Source organism: Beta vulgaris, chromosome 6 (assembly GCF_026745355.1).
Source record: "Beta vulgaris subsp. vulgaris cultivar EL10 chromosome 6, EL10.2, whole genome shotgun sequence".
NCBI lineage: Eukaryota > Viridiplantae > Streptophyta > Magnoliopsida > Caryophyllales > Amaranthaceae > Beta > Beta vulgaris.
In genome coordinates, this window is record NC_079207.1 from 67,020,269 (window position 1) to 67,039,510 (window position 19,242).

Genomic DNA, 19,242 nt, shown 5'->3' on the forward strand with positions numbered 1-19,242 from the left:
GATAGAGATTACAAAAGCACTCAAAAGCTCTCTCTAAAGCTTTTTCTCTCTCAAACTATGTGTTAAAGATGATGAATAATGAATAAACATAATTAAGGTTTATATTTATACCCTCATTAATACCAAAAACCGGAAAAAATTAGGCTTTGCGGTTCGACACCCCGCGGCCGCGCTCGACAACCCGCGGGCGGACAGAACCCGTCAGTTTTGTCAGTTCTTCGTAAAACCGTCATAACTTTCTCGTTTCTCACCGGAATTGGACATATGACCTATCATTGGAAAGCTCTCGGAACAAGCTATCACCTCCACTTTGAATCACCTCAAAATCATTTATAGATTGAAAGATATGTCCATTCAAAATTGGCCTTATGTCCCAAATGACGTTTTCCTTCTACGCAACCTCATCTCCACACCCATACACCTCCATGAGCTTCATATCATGCCATATACCCAACAGATATTTTGTCACATTCTAGGTATTTCACTGTGCTGTCTTCTATTTATATTTTAGCTTCTTGCTCCTTTTTTTCAACTCTACTTGCGTCATTTTTTTGTAGTATGACAAACATGATGCATAATTGCATATGTTGTAATATATCAGTCTTGACTCATAGGCTAGATTGCATTGCATAAAGGGTATCATAGTAAGGTTAAAGTTCGGAATTTGTTATCTAATCATGACTTAAAAATTGATGTGTTTTCAATACTACGAGGAACTCCAAAAAAATAACTGAGATTTGTAAACAATGACAATCACAATGGCAAACATGTCAAGGACAGTGTTATGCTTCTCGCATCACTATGGAGTACCTAGACTTTGCTTTTTGTTCGTTGAGCCACAAGTGCTACGCTTCACATCGCGAAATTCGCCCAGATTTTTTAGTATTGGATCGATTTGGCCAGATGAAAATAAATTAATCTGTTCATTCTCTTTCCTTTTCCTTTAAGGGAGATTTTGGAGTCTTCCCTTTAAGTTCTATATACTGTATTTTCTCTCGGTTTGTGGCACATTGTGCCACAACCTTAATCTTCATGCTGCTCTGTTCTGTGTGCTAGTGCATTGATTTCCTTGTTCATCTATACAAATATATTAAAAGGCGTGGATAAACAAGAAAATGCGCGTAGTAAAGGGGTTTGATCCCGAGACCTTAAGTACATACACTAAAGTCTTAACTACTAGACTAAGTTGTATTTAGTGTTATTATCATAGAGTATTCTATTAATAAATGAAATTTTTTCTTACCGTAGCTACCAGGAAACATGGTGGTATCACCACTGAGTAGTGAGTACTATGTTTCCATACAAGTCTTTCTTAATATATCCACATGACTACATCATATTTCATGATCAAATTATAGGTGATTTCATGGTACTAGCAGCTTCCATTCCAATGAAAGATGCATGCCTTTGTCTAATAGTTTTGATTTATCTAAGTTTCACCCATTTGGGGGAAAATGAGGGTTTTATAATGCAATTATTCTCATCACTTCCATCTGTATCTTAGTAATTCAATAATCAAACAATGAAAAGACATATTCCTATTGCATGCAAAACTTTACTCTTAGGTTCCGTTTGGTAGGGCGTAAAACGTTTTTCCGGAAAACTGTTTTCCTCTATTTTCGGTTTTACATTGTTTGGTTGGCAAAATAGTGTAAAACCATTTTCCCTTGGTGTAAAATTACTCTCCCAATGATGGAAAACCATTTTCCTTTCAAAATGAAGGGAAAACTATTTTTCTTATCTCTCTTGTACACTCCTCTCACTACCTCCTTACTTTCCCTTTTATTTTCCTTTCATTTCATCATTTTTCTTACATCGAACCAAACAACGGAAAACTAATTTAGGAATTGTGTTTTCCATTGTAAATTGTTTTCCATGAAAATCATTTTACACTGAAAATGTTTTATGCCCTACCAAACGGAGCCTTAATTAATGAATGAGTAAAACCATATAACAATTTCTAATTTGAAATAGCTTATACACATCAGGAGTACTTGAGGTTTTTGGTATGTGACTTTTAAGTAGCTTTTTTTATTAGCTTTCGGCATTTTCATGTGATTCAATAAAAAAAATATCAACGACTTTATCTTAACTTGGGAATACACATTTATGACAACACATGTCACCCTTCACCTAGCTCACAAATGACATAGCTCGCTATGTTATCATGTACACTCATTAACATTGACTGGTTTCTCAGTAAAAAAACACGCTAACAAATGTAAGTATCAATGCTTGAACCCACAACTTCATGGTAGATTTTTTACCACCATTATAATTTCCCAACTAATGTTAACAAAGTAAGTAAAAAAAAGAGAAGTCATATGCTCATCAATTATTCTAACTCTTCATTGCTCAATTTATTTTAGTTCAGGTGGTTAATCTCTTATGACACAATTATACACAAGTCTCTTTATTTACTCAAACATAGATTTTATAAAGAAAGATAATAGAAAAAAGGTATTCTTCCATTAATCAACTGAATTTTGTTGGTCACAAAACTTAATCAACAAACATCTTCTAATTTTATGTACACTTCATTCTTCAAATAATTTCGTAATAGTAAAGGATTAAAATCCAGCTTAAAGCTAAGCAAATAAATTACTTAAGAAATTAATTTGTTTAATTATTTGTTAACAAATTATGTGCTAAATTTTGAGTGTCATACTTATTTTTGCTCATTTTTGCTAAAGTGAAATAATTATCTGAACTTATTAGATATTATTAATCCTTATTAGACTTTATCTGGACTTATATTTTCTAGAAAAAGACTGAAAATAGTGTAAATATAACACTAGAGTTTAATTAATATTTACAAAATAATAATAGTCCACACCTATGTGGAGAATTATATTCATAATTCACCATCAATTAGAACAGTAAACGTAACAACACACGACATGAATTCTGAAAAATTACATGCAATTGATAATTTTCATAGAAGAAAATGAAAACGTCGTTGGGTGGACTTGAATGCAATTGGAACCACCTCTAACATTTTTGGAATTTGAGAGTTGAACCTTCATTACTTTAGTTTTGGGATTGTACCCCTTAAAATTCCCTTAGAAAACAACATAGTAGTAGGCCTATACCTCTAGTAAGCAATTTTATTGCTCCCCTCAAAGACCCCATGCTTCCTTCACTGGATCTAACAAACCAATAGAATCAAGATCAATGATGAATCGTCCTAACCTTTTCAAGCGTGCCTTGAAGCGATCACGCTTGCGAAGGCGGCCTCGACCACCAAGGTCGCATTCTTGTGTCGTACCACAATATTCGTTACTAGGTGAACAATTTCTTGTTTCCCAGTCCTTTTGCAACATATCTTTCATGCACTTAACGGGAACTGCAACACCATTATTAATGTATGCCCATCCTTTTACCCCTTCTAGTCCCGCACTTTGGCAATGTGTACAATTGATGCTTTCGACCCTCATGTGCAAGTTCGTTTGAGAAAGTGACATGCAACAAGGGTGTAAAAATATGGTATAACCAACATTGATAGTCAACACGTACCTCCATCCCTCCACAATTGTGTTACAAGCGGCACATAAATTTGGTAACCCTAATTGATGATTATTTGGTGGCAACATACTTCTATCTAACACAAATTGGCCTTGTGAATAGAAAGGGTGAAGCTTTTTGGGAGGAGCGTTTTGACAAGCTTTATGCAAATGATAGTCGCATCCATTTGTGCACGTATAGCAAGAGCCATACCCGATTTCTTGACATCCGTCGCATCCAAATGCGTCAAATTGCGCTTCCCTTAGGAAGGAATGTGCGCACGTATTTGTTCCCATCTTAGCTTTTGACGAACCTATCTAATCAAGAAGCTAGATGTGATTAATTCAGATGCTAGATTTCGATATTTTGCGAACTTATAATTGCATTTTAAAAAAAAAATTATATAAAGAAAAAGCAATAAATATAATAACAACAATTTAAACTAGGAAAAGCTCTATACATGTAATTTGAATGTAATAAGTTGTACTTACTTAGTTACTTTGAAGCGAAAATAAGTTAGGAAGAACGAAATCGAAACTAAATTGATATGAATGGTGTATTTAAGAATGTTTCGAGATCGTTTTTTTCTTTTAGATTCTAATTTTCCTAGTAACTAATTTGAAAATTAGAAAAGAAGGTGATCTACAATTTAGGAAGAGCTCTCAAGAAATGCTATTGTATTGGCTTATGGTATCCACTCAGTAAGGTCATGCGTTTATATATATGCACTTGGCTACTTGGGAGCTAGAGCATAGATGCATGCATTATTGGTGGACTAGTCTACACTTACAGTACTGATTGCGTATGAGAAAAGGTGATGAGTTGACGACTGAGTCTACCTTACAGTCGACAGTACGAATCTGCATTATTACTTGCAATTTATATGGGCCATTACATAATTTGGAGCAATATAAAAGGGTCATTGTTATCTGGCCTAGCAATTTGGCAATATGTATTGATCAGCCATTATCTGAGCAAAATAGCAATACAAAATCTCATATACTTCCTCCATTTCATAATACTCGCTACACTTTTCATTGTGGGAAGTTTCACGTTATTTGTTATACTTTCTTTTTGGACAATAAATTCTCTCTATCTCTTTCCTCTCACATGGGTCCCTTTTCTTTTTACCCTCTACCTCTCTCTTCTCCAAAAATTGTCTAGGAGTCCGTGAATTGAGAAGTGTAGCGAGTAATATAAAACGGAGGAAGTATGACCCACTTATTATTAATTTACACTAAGACGAAAAATATATTTACATGATCTAACTCGATCAATTGATCTCTTTAAATTAATAGGTCAAGCCTTTTGTTTAAAATTGACCCATTTAACTTATTAAGTTTAATTTATTAACTGATATTTTAGGGTAGATTTTGGAGTAGTCTTTACCTTTTGCATTAGAAGGTGAATCCAAGTGCATATTCTCATCATGCACCCTGTTCTTTGATTTTAAATTATATGTTCTTTTTATTGCATAGGAAATTCCCCTTGATAGGCTCCTACTTTTGAAAATTCCCGATATCAGGTTCAACTTTTATTTTTTTACTATTGCTAGGTTTCAGTTTTCGTAACTTAGCCAAACGTGACGTAAATAAGACTTAAAAGTTAATTTTATGTTGAATTTAGGCTTGTTATGGATGTCTCATGACATAGCTGGTTTGGATTTTTGATGTAGCACACTTCTTGACCTGTTGGCTTTTTTGGTTACTGATCTTATGTTGTTAATGATATTTTACTGATTGCTTATGTATAGATGCTTTTTGGTAATGATCTTATGTTGTTCTTATCAAATTATATATGCATCAACAAAGTTGTATGTTAGATGTATGTATTATATATAAGATTTAGAATCTCTCTTGAAAACCACCTTCAACTTCTTCAGAGTTGTGCTAAGATTTGAAATCTCTCTTGAAAACCAATCCCACCCACCACAATTTACACCCCAGAGTATTTGCACATATATTCTTGAGTGCACTCAGCTGTAATTGTTTAAGTGTTAAAGGGCATTTAAATGGCAAATATAGATGCCTAAGTAGCGTAACTGCGTAAGCTTGCACAAGACATCGGAAATTTGTACATTGTTATCATAATCAATGTTCCTATAATCTAAAGTCAATAAATTCCTCAACTTCCCAATTGATATGGGACTTTGGGAGTTCTGTAAGGAGATTGATTGAGTGATCCTAAGAGTTGTCAACCGTCTTATTATTGAATTTTCATTGGTCAAAAATACATTAAAACATTATTTTTATATCACTTATCCCCTCATTTATTACATACATATCTATTTTAATGTGTCTAATATGGTTGGCAACCTAGAAGGTTATTCAAACATTTTTCATTACGTAATATTTAAAGCATGAATACCGAGATACCTCAGTCCTCAAGTGTATCAAGCTGCCAATTTGTGAACAATGACAAAAATAGAAGAAAGTTTGTGTTATGCTAAGAGTCAATTAGGAGTGTTAACTTAATTATACCATTGTTAGGAGAGGTTAGGTAAAAGGTAACATAAGCACCAACTATGAGAAATCCATCAATCCACATGTGATGTGTAAATAATGAAAGTTAGTTACCATAGTCAATAGCTAGATATGGATAAGGGAGCATCGAATAAATATGGTGAGCTACAACAATGGCTAAAGAACCTAACACAGCTAAGTTCAGAGATAATTGAGCATGCCATGACGTTAGTATTAACATTCAGCATAAAGTTAACGTTTAAGCTTCATTAATGCCACGTTTAGCTAAGTTGCGAAAAGTGAGGCTAACAATAGGGAAAAAGAGAAATTGAATTTACCATTGAGAATTTCCCATGTTCTTTCCCATTGTATCATCAATTATTTAGTCTCAGAAAATTGACATTGACGTATTCAAATCACGATTCGATTGTATTGCGTTAATTACTTCCAATGAAAATCTAATTGTACTTTCCTTGTCTCTCCTCTGCCATTTTGCTTGCATAACCTTAGTTTTATAATTATAATTTTTGTTGTAAGTTATAACCAAATAGAGCTTTATTTTGAATAGGATTGGATTACTCGTGTAATTCTATTGCGGAATGTCGAATTCTGTTGTTTGACTCTCTTTTTTTATCCAAAAACCTCAAATTTAATTCGGGTTTAGAAGATGATTTATTTTGTCATATACTATAGTAGTCTTGGAGCTTAGTCTAATCACTTACAATTTTTTTGGATGAATTAGATAGAAAGGAAAGGGGAGGAAAAAAAAGTGAAGGGAAGGAAATAAAGAGGTAGGAAAAGTGAGCTCATAATTTCCTTTTTTCATCACTAAGAGGATTGGCTTTTGAGAAGAGGAAGGAGAATGAATTTTTCTCATTCCAATTTTCATTCTTTCACTTCTCCCATTTTATATTCAGACAAGAGAAACTAAGTCTTCCTTGTCCCTTTTAAATTTCTTATCTAAACATACTCATAGGTTCACTGAACATCCAAAACAATTTTAAATTTCTTATCTAAACATACTAACAATTTGTTTACTTTTCCACTCTAGGGTGCAAGTTAGATGTGGTTTATCTATACTAATATATTAAAAGGCGTGCATAAATCAGGAACGGTGCCACGTGGCGCTCTTCTTAGGGAGTTTTAGTTCATGTAATCCATGTACAATAAAAAAATTAGAAATTGCATAGTATAGGTTTTGATCCTGTGACCTCAAGTTCATGTACTAAAGTTTTAACCACTAGACCAAGTTGTATTTAGTGCTATCATATCAAAGTACAATATTAATAAATGAAGTGCTATCATATCAAAGTACAATATTAATAAATGAATTTTTTTCTTACCCGTGGCATAGCCCGGGCCTAATAACTAGTTATTTTACAAAATTTGACTTACAAATTGATGGTTTAGTCAAGTAATTAAATATTACTCCCTCTGTCCCAAATTATTTGCTACATTTCCTTTATCACAAAGACCAAGGAGGAAGTGGGGACCACTGACAAAACAAGAATGGACAAAAAACAAATAGGTAAATTGTGGGACATATGTACTACTTCCTCCGTTTTTTTATAGATGCTACATTTTCCTTAAATGGAAATGTCATAATAGATGCTACATACCATAAATGGATTCCTTTTCACGATAAAAATCTTAAAATACTATTAAAAAGTTGGTGGTCCCCCACTTTCTCTTTTAAAATACTCATACTTTTTCCTTAATAAATGGTTTTTTATTCAAAAAGTGGTGGTCCCCTACTTTCTCTCTCTACCTTTCTTAAAAACCCCCCACTTTCTCTATGTAGCAAGAATAAAAACACGGAGGAAGTATATATGGAAATATTTACAAAAACCAAGGAGGGAGTAATGACAAATTTGTAAATAAAGTGTGGGACCTATGTACTATATATGAAAATATTTGCAAACGTAGCAAATAAATTGGGACACACCTAAATGGCAAAATGTAGCAAATAAATTGGGACGGAGGGAGTACCTATTATTTAGAAGTTGAGAGAATATGAGTTGGTAATTAATTAAGTGGAGAGTCTTGAATTAAATCATTAATTAGTATTCTTCTCAAACTCTTTCCATGGATATTCAAGAAAAACCAACCAACTATAAAAAAAAAAATATTAAGATTGCTAGAACCACCATGTGGGATTTGAGAATACTTTATGACCCATTTTTACATTAATATATAAGATGTCCATAATATAATGGTGATACATCTTATCATTGCAAAATGAACATAATATAATGAAGAGTGTCATTAATCGAAAAATATGATGTTCATAATATAATGATGATACATCTTATCGTTTCATTCATGAACATACTAAAATGATTACAGATAAGGTCAAAACTCAAAAGCAACCACCATAATATAAATATTATAAATTACATTAATTTATCTTCGAGATTGTGAGAGAACATACGTTTAATAGGGAAAAAACTTGGTTAATCCACCGGGTAGATTACCCACCCCATAAAATAAAGTTATGGTAATTATGATAGTGGAATCCAACTAGACTTAAATACTAATATTTTAATTATCTATTAGTAGCGGATAGTCTACTTGGTGGGTAGATGTAGCAATGTCCGTTTAATAGTGTGAAATTTCTAGTTCTCCCAAATACTAAATGCAATTCCACCAATGCTTTCATTATCGATTATACCAGACCAAGAGAATAAAAAATACTTTAAATTTGTGCCAACACTTGTAAGCCATTTCCATAGCGGCCTCCTACTCCATCTTGATTGACTCGAGAATTGAGACCGCCTTCTTAAGTACCATAATTATGATTTGTATGTCCATCATAATTAGGTGGACATGAGTAGTATTTTCTCTCCCAATCCTTGTGCAACATATCTTTCATGCACTTAACATGAACTGCAAAACCATTCTTAACGTACGCCCACCCTTGTGCTCCTTCATTTCCTACTCTCGAACTTTGACAATGCACACAATTGACATTTTCGAGCTTTGCATACAAGGTTAAATGAGGAAGTGTCATGCAACAAGGGTGTAAAAAAATGGTATAACCACCATTGATAGCCAATACGTACCTCCATCCTTGCACAATTGTGCCACAAGCAACACATAAGTTTGCTAATCCTTGATGATTGTATGGTGGCAACATACTCTTATCTAACACAAATTGGCCTTGTCCGAAGAAAGGATGACATATCACTGGAGGAGCGTTTTGACAAGTGGTATGCAAATGGTAGTTGCATTTATTTGTGCATGTATAGCAAGAGTCATAGCCCATTTCCTTACATCCGTTACATGTGAATGCGAATCGATCACCAAAATTCTCTTCTCTTAGGGAGGAATGCATACGATAGTATGTTTCCATCGTAGCTTTTGATGAACCTATCAAGATTGAAATGCTAGAATTTGAGATTTGCAAAGCTATAATTGCATTGGTTTTAGAAAAAAGAAGAAAAAAGCAATGGAATTAATGATCCAATGTAATACTTGCAAGCATTTACCATACGATTGGACGATTTTATTAGGTCATTAAATGTACCCTGTTTATTATTCACACTAATAATATTTTGAAAATTATAGAAAAGTTTGCTAGAAATCATCTTTTAAATAATTTGTGAGAAACAATCTTTAAATTGGGCATCAGACCAACTCTTATCATTCTTTTTGCTAAATGAAACTAGTGGTCGGACGACATTGACTTCACTTCTTAGGCATTGACCTGCACATTTTTTTGTTTACATACTAATTCCTTCCTTTTTATTCATGATTTTCTCATCGTATCTTTATTTTGACATTTTACTTTCTGAAAGATCTACTCCCTCCGTCCTATAATATAGTGTCTATTTCATTTTTGGTGGGTCAAACTTTAAAATCTTTGACAGCATATTCTCATTTGTATATATAAAAAACATATTCATGTGGGATCTTGTTAGATTCGTCTCAATGTGTAGTTTCATAATATCAACTTTTTATATTTTTATTAATACGAAATTGAAGATATTAAAGGTCAAAGTTACGTCTTGAAGACCGTGTAAAAAAGAAACAAATATTATATTATGGGACGGAGTAAAAATTTTGTTGTAAAAGTGCGACTTATAGCAAGTGATAAGTAAAGGAAAACTATATTAGCATGCTAACAGACACAGTGACGAATCTTAAACCAAAAAATTAAAATTGTCAAATTTCTATCGCCTAAACATTAAAACGAAAAGTTGAACAGTTAGCCATAAAATTTTCTATATATAATGTAACAAATCTATTAAATCTAATATGCCAATATAAAGAAGGCTAGACTCCGAGAAGCTCCAACTAAGATCATCCCCCTACTATGGTACATTTTGTCATTATTAATAATATATTATTACTTATTGTCATAAATAATTTGAATGTAAATAGATAGTACTTTCTTTAGAGCAATGCAAATAACTTAGTAATATAAGAATAGTATAGGAAATATCTCAAGATGCTTAAGGATGGTTTTTGTAGGGCTAATTTTCCTAAATAAAAATGGATGATATGCATATATATAAAATATATATAGAAAAGTAAAAACCAAAATAAAGAAGAGTACTTCCTCCGTTTCTTTTTACTCGCTATACTTCTCATTTCACGGACTCCTAGGCAATTTTTGGAGAAGAGAGAGGTAGAGAGTAAAAAGAAAAGGGATCCATGTGGGAGGAGAGAGATAAAGAGAGTTTATTGCCCAAAAAAGAAGTGTAGCAAGTAATGTGAAACTTCCCATAATGAAAAGTGTAGCGAGTAAAAAGAAACGGAGGAAGTATTTCACTTACAATTAGTAAAGAGCTCTTAAGATTTGCTACTTCCTTGGTTTATGGAGTTATTGTATCCATTTGAGACTAAAGTGATGGGTATATATAGATTGATAAACATATTAATTGACACGAAATTTCTTCAATTTTAACTTTTTTTGTTTCTTTGGTGTTATGAAAATTAAGTCAACTTCACGTAAAAGAAAATAAAAATTAAGTCAGCTTTAATTTGTGAGTAGAGATGGCAGTGGGTAATGGACCCTACCCAGATCTGTGGATCCAGATTCATTTTTTTACGGATCTGGATCCTCAAATTTTGGACCCTATGGATCCGGGTAGGATATGGTTCCTCGAAAAAAACAGATTTGGACCGGGTACTAAATCATTATCCAGATCCGGATTCGTTTACCCGTTTTTATAATAATATTATTATTTATGATAATATTAGTTATTACATGTAATAACAGATTTTTACTTGAATTTCGAATTATTGTTCTAATTAATATGCGAATTTACTAAATAATTGAGTTCGAAAAATGAGTTGATAATTATTAATTTTTCAGAAATAATTCATTAATCTACAATTTGATAATTTAATAGTTGTAAATGGTTGCAATGGTTATTTTTCAAAAATTAAATGTAAATTTTGGTTGATATTAGATGACTTTTATTGTTTAAAATCTTTAATTATTGTGAAAACTAGGATAGTTTGAAGAAAGTAGGCAAGAATCCGTTTAGGACCCGGATCCATAGGATTCATATGGATCCTCATTCTTATTACCCAATGGATCCGGGTAGGATTTGGATCATTGCATAAAAAACGTATCTGAATCTGGATCCTAGATGATCTTGTCCAGATCCTGCCCATTGTCATCTCTACTTGTGAGTTGTGAGAGGGATCGACCACTTGGAGTTTAGACACTAGTTGAGCCAGTTTTGTATGAGTCAAAGGTAACGAGTAACGACTAGGAATTAGGGATAGGTCAAGTGATGAGTTTTGCCATCTTCCCTAGCAAGGTTTAGGTTCAATTCCTATCTCAAATATTTACTTGCAATTTAAAGGTGGGAGGGAATTCGGAAGTGTCTAACTATAATGGGCCTCTGAATAAAGGCCATGTACGGGGACAACTTAGAAAAAAATTTCTTACTAATTTTTTTTAAAAAAAACGAGTAACGACTTAGTCTAACTGACACTTGACTGTACGAGTCTTCTATGTTCAGTTTTCAAATGGCCAACATAATTGCGAGTGATGTAAATGGGTCATTACTATTGGGCCCACAGTTTTGCCAATATGTTGTAGACTAAGTCAGTAGTCATCCATAGCAGGGTAACAAAAGTAAAATTACTCCCTACTGTTTTTTTTAGGGATTACTATACTCCCTTTGTCATATACTTCTATCCCCACTAAGAGTATTTTAAGAGAGGATTTTCCCTTATCATTCTCCCAATTTTAAATTATCTGTTCGCAAACTTAGACCAGGTTAACGTACGAGAGGTGCCGGTCTAGCAGTGCCCTTCATCTTACCATGAAATCTTCAATTTTTATTTTTATTTTTTTTAATAAGATAAGGAAAATTCTTGACAAGTTGGGGGAAATAAAGGAGATCCCAACTTGCAAAGGATGAGAATCGATTCCATAACCTTCTGGAACCGGGAGGAAAGCTCTAACTACTAGGCTATCCCTCACTCTTACTATGGGGGTCTCCAATGGGGGCCTCAAATATATATATATATATATATATATATATATATATATATATATATATATATATATATATATATATATATATATATATATACTTCCTTCGTATCTTCACTTGTAATATTAAATAATGATATAAGAATTTAGAAGGGAAAAAAAGATAGAAAAAGATTTAGAATAGGACCTTCCATGTATAAGAGATAAAAAAAAAAAAAGAGAATATATTGTCAAAAACAATAATATTATAAGTTATATGCAACTTAAATAAAATAAGAAACATTGCAAAAAAGAGAGAAAGTAATCGTTTAGTCTAACTTTAATATTATTGTTCTGTTTCTATTGGACCGCATATTCACTATGATTTTTTTAAGGTAAGAAGAAATCTTCTAGGTTGTCCTTGTACGGGGTCCCACCCAGAGGCCCATTACAAGTCAAACACCCCCTTAACCTCCTCATCCTTGAAACCAAGCAAATGCTTGGAGTACGTAGGAATTGAATCATAACTTTGCTTGAGAAAATGAAAATGCTCACCAATTGAAATAATCTCAATTCCTTTTTTTTTACTAAGATTTAAAAACAACTACCCTTAAGTTTTTTTATCTGAAGAAGAAAAATAGGAGGTGTACACAAGAGACATCACCTAAAGCATACCTAAGGATGATTACACCAAGCTTCAAGTACGATAATATAGAAGAAAATACTGCACTAAGAAACTCCGAGTAGATGCTCCGCCGCGACAACATACCATCTCCCCAGGCCCAATTGAAGATAACTTCTTGAAACCCTTCACGGGACAACCAGGCAAGACAAACACCACTGAAAATTAATAAGCTCCCAAATCATCTCAAGAGAACCACAACAATTTAAGATCAACCACTAATCTTACAAACTGAAAAATAGTACAAGAACTAAATAAATCAGGATAAGGAAAATAAACCTAAAAAATAAGGACTACCAAAAAGCTAGTATTCGCCTGAGCTGCCGCGAACACCAGCCGACGTGAACATGACCCACCACGAACAAACACTAGTGATGCGAACACCCACGACCCACCGCGAACGAGAACAGTGATGCGAACACCATCCGACGCGAATGAAGCACCAACTGACGCGTCAAGAAGGGGAACATCCGAATCTTCACCTGCCATAAAGGATAGGCTATATAGGACTATAAGACAAGCTAAGCCGTAGAAATGGCTAGAAAAAGAATGAAAATGAGAAGAGGTAGAAGGTTAGGGTTTCAATTTATGAAGAAATTGTATTGGGGCTACGGTTTTTAGAGAGAAAGGGAATCCCAAATCTCTACAAAACGTTTTTCCAATACAACACAACTATCCTTATGTTAATAAAATTGACTAAACATATATTTTTAAAATTAAATATCAACTTTTTATATTTTTATTAATATATAATGAGTTAATGACGGATATTTATGGTCAAATTTGTAATCAACACGTGTAATAGCAAATTAGATGGTGTCATAGATAAAATTTGATCTTTTTGTCGATTAGATTGAAATAAAACAACTAATAAGAAACGTATGAAATGTACAATACAAAAGAAAATTATGTTTTAACTATTTCTTATAGGAAGAATTTTAAAAACGAATTCCGTGATCTCTCCTTCACATTCATCCTTCCCCCTAATTATAAGTATCAGACTCCTCACTCCTAAGAAAAAATCTGCCGCCTGCCCGCCCACCGGAATTCTGCCGCAATAGAGAGGCCTGCCGGCTGCTACAGCTGCGCTGCTGGCTGCTGCTTGGAAACGCCGGAGCTCGGAAGTCGTAGCTTCCGCTGCCGGTCGCCGGATTGCGGTTAGTTTTTTTTTTTCAGGGGAAACATGTAATTTGATTAAGTCTTTAATTGCTTGGTTTAATACTTTAATTTTCTGGGTTGCTAGTGTCGGTGGGTTGAGAACAAGGTATTTGGGCTGCTTTTTACTACTTATTGCATGATAATTGAGTTACATTTTCTGCAAGTTTGTGCTGAATTAGGGTTATAGTACTAAAATTTGGTTAAAGCACCTTTTGCTTCTAATTTTATGAATTAGATTTGTTTTGCTTGTTTTCAATTGTAATATCATAGTAACTAAAACTAGTACTCCATATAGGAATTGAGATTTATGACATTGAATGATGAGCAATGTTTTGGATTGTAATATTTTTAATGTAGAATATTATTTTTTAAATGTTGAGACCAAATTTATTTAATTAGTCAGAGTACCCCCGATTTGAGAATTCTGGATACGCCACTGATCCTTCGAGTTATATCACTTCCATATCTGCTGCTCTTGTTCATTTCTTTGCAAAGGTTAGTAAATTCATGAAACTTCTGTAAATTTGGTTGAATATTATGCTCGAAATTGCTGCTTAGTCATATGTTTAGAATTTGTTGATTATATGAACTTGATAATGGAACCTTGCTCGATGTCGTCATATATATGCTTCATATCTTTTGTAATGGAAAGATTCGGTCTTTATATAGCATGATTATATGTTTAGCTTTGATTATTAGTTTTGAAGAATTGAGGAACTTGGAATCGTTTGTTTTCTGTTGTTAATTTGAGGTGGGGTTTTAATGCACGCTAATTGTTTGTAGAAATGTCTCTTAGACTTGGAAAGATTCTATGTGAATTTGTTTTATTCCCATTTTTGTACGTTCTCTTAACTGTAGTTTGGTTGTTTCTTTAATTCTTTGTTTTCTTGTTGTTTATGGCTGTCTTCCTCTGTCTCTTATTGGGGTATAGTCTCATGGTTAGTGCAGGAATTGTGAGTCATAATGGATAAATACAAAGAGGAAAAGGTGAAGAAATTCGAGGAATTTGTCGATCGTCGCTTGAAACCTGATCTTGTTAAGGCCATTGCTGAAAGGTAAGACTTTTGTTTTCTATCCATGATATATTTGGGCCTTTGGGGATGCAGTTTGACGCTTACAATATGGAAAGTGTTATGTATGCTCAAAAGACTATGTTGTGGAAACTTCAAGTAGGTAATAGCTATATTACTTGGATCCTCGACACTCCGACATGAGTATGAATACTTCAACACTTCTCTTGGGGACAGAATCATGGAATTTTGTCCGTATAATAGACTAGTCGGGTACTTAGACACATACTGTTGTGGTGGTGTCTAACATGGGTACAGTCCGAGTATCATAGGGTAAAAAGTCTTTGCATTGATATAATGGAGTATTTTTGTATATTAATCACTAAGAAAGCTCCTTCATTATATTGAACTTGGCAATGGTGAGAACTTGTGTGATGATAAGATTAGTGAATATTAGAGAAGGACCATTTTTATGTTTTCGGTATTATGTGCTAGCTAAAGCTTTCTGTGTGCTTGAGCTAACAATTCATATGCCTGCTTGCAGGGACAAGGTTTTTGAACAACAGAAGACATTGTATCCTTTTTAATTTTGGTTACATTTCTCGAACTAGCAAAAGTATCATGCAAATCATTTATTTCTTTGTATGATCTATGAAGCTCTATGCTTCCGGCAGTGGCGGAGCCAGGATTTTCAATCAGGGGTAGCATAAGATAACTAACCAAATAATCATTCATAGTACTAGAATATAATTCACGTGAAACTACACTTATAAGTTATAACCCTTTTAAAAATACGACACTATATTATTATTATTATATGGTTCATAATACTATATTCTTTATACTTACATTATGAGATAGTTCTTCCCATAAAAACTCTACTTACCTTACTACTCTATCGTATCCAACCGTTTTAAAGCCGGATAATTTTTCTCCCTTATAATGTATAAGTCTGAAGAACTAAAAATAAGAAACTAATGAAAAACTTGACGCTGATTTGATAGAGGGATACAATATAGAATAACAAAAAAAATTCAAAGCTACATTTTTTTAAAAAAAAATATTCAGAATATAGTGTAGAAAATGAGAAAATACATGGATACTTTATAAAAAAATCCAAGAAAATTATCTTATAATGCATAGGAGAAGTTAAAGAAAAAGGAAAAAAGAACTAAGGAAAAAAAAGAAAAGAGAATGAACAAAAAGTAACAAACAAAAAAATGTTACATGGGTAATTGAACCAGAGACCTCGTTGTATTTGGACTCTAACAAAAACGACCTTACCACTACGGCAAGCAAATTTCTTTAGTCACATATTGCTAGATTTTGTATATAGCCGTTTCTTTTTTTTTTTTTTCTTCCAAGCCGGTTTTTTTTTTACTTTTTTTTAGGGGTAGCATATGCTACCCCTTGTTACTTAGTAGATCCGCCCCTGGCTTTCGGATGGGAGAGTAAACATATAATACATATATGTATATATGTATGTATATCTTGCACTCATGTCAATTACTTTGATTAATCTTAACACACTGGCATATTTAGGAGAGTTAGCATGTGATGCACTGAAATTAAGATATTAGTTGGCCTTCATTTATTTGAACAACAGCTCTGATTTGAAGATGAACATACAGAATTTGGAAAAGAATAGTGTAAGCAGCCTCAAGACGTTAGTCAATCTTGGTTCTGAAGTGTACATGCAAGCGGAAGTGTAAGAAATTATGCCTTACTCTTATATTTATAGCGAGCTCCCCCCCCCCCCTCCCTCTTTCTGGCCTCTTCTCAAATGTCTGTGTTTGTGGTTGCAGCCCTGACACACGTCACATATGTGTAGATGTTGGATTGGGTTTTCATGTTGAATTCACCTGGTCTGAAGCTTTACTTTTTATCTCAGCAAGGGAGGAACGACTGACCAAGTAAAATTCTCTGATTTCTTATTAGTTTACTGTATCTCCTACTATAACCAGTACCGTTCCCCCCTCCCTCCCAATCCGCAATCACACACACACATAAAGAAGAGAATAGGGAAAACTACATCATTTGAAGAATGAGTTATCTTACACCATAGCAAGGACTTGCTGATCTTCTGTTATGCCTTTTTTTTTACTTGTAAAGTTTGGATAAGTTGGCATTTGAGATCATCTGTAGTTGCCAACAAAACTACATAGGCTTTTCTTGACTCTATACACCTAGCAATTTCAAAATAGTTTTAGGAGCAGTAAATTAATACTTCTGATATACCATTTATCTTTGAAATTCTAGAACAGTAAGGCCATGTTTTATTCATCCAAATGGTGGATAATCTTATGTTATTTTCTCTTATGACTTCATTACTTCTTTTTTTGATGTTCCTTGCCATTTATGATCTTTTTAAATGCTTAATTAATGGATGAAGATTATGTGATATGGATTTAGATGAAATAAAAACAAGAAACCTTTGGGAATAATTGAACTGAGATTCCAAAAATACTTTAACAAGAATAATATGTGTCCAAATGCTTGGGCGTCATCAGAGGGTGGATCCAGGCTTTCATCATGGACCTTTACCATCCATTTTCACCAAAATGTGGACAATAACATTTATTGATGAGAATGTTGCCTATGTTATGCTTTCTGATATCATGTATATATCAACAATAGCATTAGCATTAACATAATGCGTATAAAGAGGCTTCTGTCCAAGGCAAAGATAGAGGATTGGGTACAGATATAACTTTACCAATGGAATAACAGATATATATGCTTATGGCTAGACTCTTTGATCCCATAGTCCCTTGATTGCTTCTACTATCATGTTCTATTACGAACATCACATTTAAACTTCATGTACTTTCTTTGCTTCTTTTGCAGGCAAGTAGAGGAGTACACTCGTCTGATTGCATCGATTAAAGCACAGATTAAGCTGGTATGGATATACTTGAACCTTTCTTTATGAAAGGGGTGGTTTAAAGCTTGAGTAGGTGTGGTAGGGTGACTCCCTTCGCGAAGGGAGTTTCCACTATGTAGTAAAACAATGTCCAATTGACTGTGGCTCTCGATTATTTCTCTGCAGGTTTGTGAAGGGATACGAGAGTTGCTTCAGATTCCAGTGAAATGATGACTCTTTTCTGGAGGATTTTGCCTTGAATATAGGAATTGTCTGCTGATAAGAGTTGGCATTAGTTAGAGGAGCTGATATCAAAGTCCTACAGTGAATAGAAATGTAAAGATGAGAGCACAAGTAGTAGACTGAGGGCTCGTTTGGTTGAAATTGGAAAGTATAACTTCCCATGAATTTGCATTGTTCATGAATTTTTATTTCCTAAGAAGTACATTTTTTTGTTTGGTTGAACATGGGAAATTATATTTTTCATGGGAAGTTTCACTAACCTAGGGGGGCCTAGGTAAGTTATTTCCTCCATTTTGTAGGAAATAGAATTTCCTAGGAAGTTCTACTTCCCATGTTTTTGCCAACCAAACAACAACACATATATTTACTTTCTAGAAATTCTAATTTCTCATGCATTTGAAGGTTAACCAAACAAGCTCTGATGTTCTATCTGCTAAATTTTATTGGTTTTCGTGTTACGAAGAAAATACATTCCATACATTATGCTGTTATGGAAAAGCAATTCCATACATTTTGCTGTGGATCAACGGAAAAACAATTCATTCTTTGGCCCATTCATTCTGTAGATCAGGTTTCTGACATCCTACAAAACGCTTATCTGAACTTTGTTGAGTTTATCACTTGTCTGAACATAACAGAGTTTATCACTTGTCTGAAGTTAATCCAACTTATAACTTATTTGAGCCCATCAAAATTTATATTAGCCACTAATTGAAATTGGGTATCCCTTAGCTAATTTGAACTTTAATCTAGCTTATGACTTATCTGAACTCATCAAAATTTATTTTAGCCATAAATTGAAATGGAGTTGCCCTTAACTAATTTAAACTTAGGCTCCGTTTGGTAATATTTTCAGTGTAAAATGATTTTCATGGAAAACGCAA

At 33.5% G+C, this 19,242-nt stretch overlaps 1 protein-coding gene and 1 long non-coding RNA gene across 10 annotated transcripts; one reads left to right on the forward strand and one right to left on the reverse strand.

Annotated features, from left to right (window-relative positions):
• Positions 1–8,231: 8,231 nt before the first annotated feature.
• Positions 8,232–10,880, reverse strand: LOC104897607 (uncharacterized). Its single transcript, XR_007275320.2, has 2 exons — positions 10,745–10,880; positions 8,232–9,335 (listed from the first exon to the last, which is right to left on the reverse strand). It is a non-coding gene; the product is annotated as an uncharacterized LOC104897607 (long non-coding RNA).
• A 3,099-nt stretch (positions 10,881–13,979) lies between these two features.
• Positions 13,980–18,742, forward strand: LOC104897608 (uncharacterized). Of its 9 annotated transcripts, none has more exons than XM_019250467.3 (8): positions 13,980–14,241; positions 14,642–14,737; positions 15,174–15,297; positions 15,797–15,826; positions 16,859–16,960; positions 17,058–17,165; positions 18,100–18,154; positions 18,302–18,742. In XM_019250467.3, the coding sequence occupies exons 3-8, from the start codon at positions 15,206–15,208 to the stop codon at positions 18,344–18,346; spliced, it is 432 nt and encodes a 143-aa protein (XP_019106012.1). In that variant the 5' UTR covers positions 13,980–14,241; positions 14,642–14,737; positions 15,174–15,205; the 3' UTR covers positions 18,347–18,742. The 9 variants fall into 9 exon arrangements, with proteins under 9 accessions (XP_019106012.1, XP_019106011.1, XP_010682832.1 ...); XM_019250466.3 differs by having other exon boundaries at positions 15,186–15,297; XM_010684530.4 differs by having other exon boundaries at positions 15,191–15,297.
• The last annotated feature ends 500 nt before the right edge of the window (positions 18,743–19,242 follow it).

What these genes read in the sequence shown, in the direction of transcription:
- LOC104897608 (XM_019250467.3), top strand. Translation starts at nt 15,206, where the DNA reads ATGGATAAATACAAAGAGGAAAAGGTGAAGAAATTCGAGGAATTTGTC. An exon ending in TTTGAACAACAGAAGACATT is followed by an intron (nt 15,827 to 16,858) that starts GTATCCTTTTTA and finishes TTTGAACAACAG; the next exon opens with CTCTGATTTGAAGATGAACA. An exon ending in TTAAAGCACAGATTAAGCTG is followed by an intron (nt 18,155 to 18,301) that starts GTATGGATATAC and finishes ATTTCTCTGCAG; the next exon opens with GTTTGTGAAGGGATACGAGA.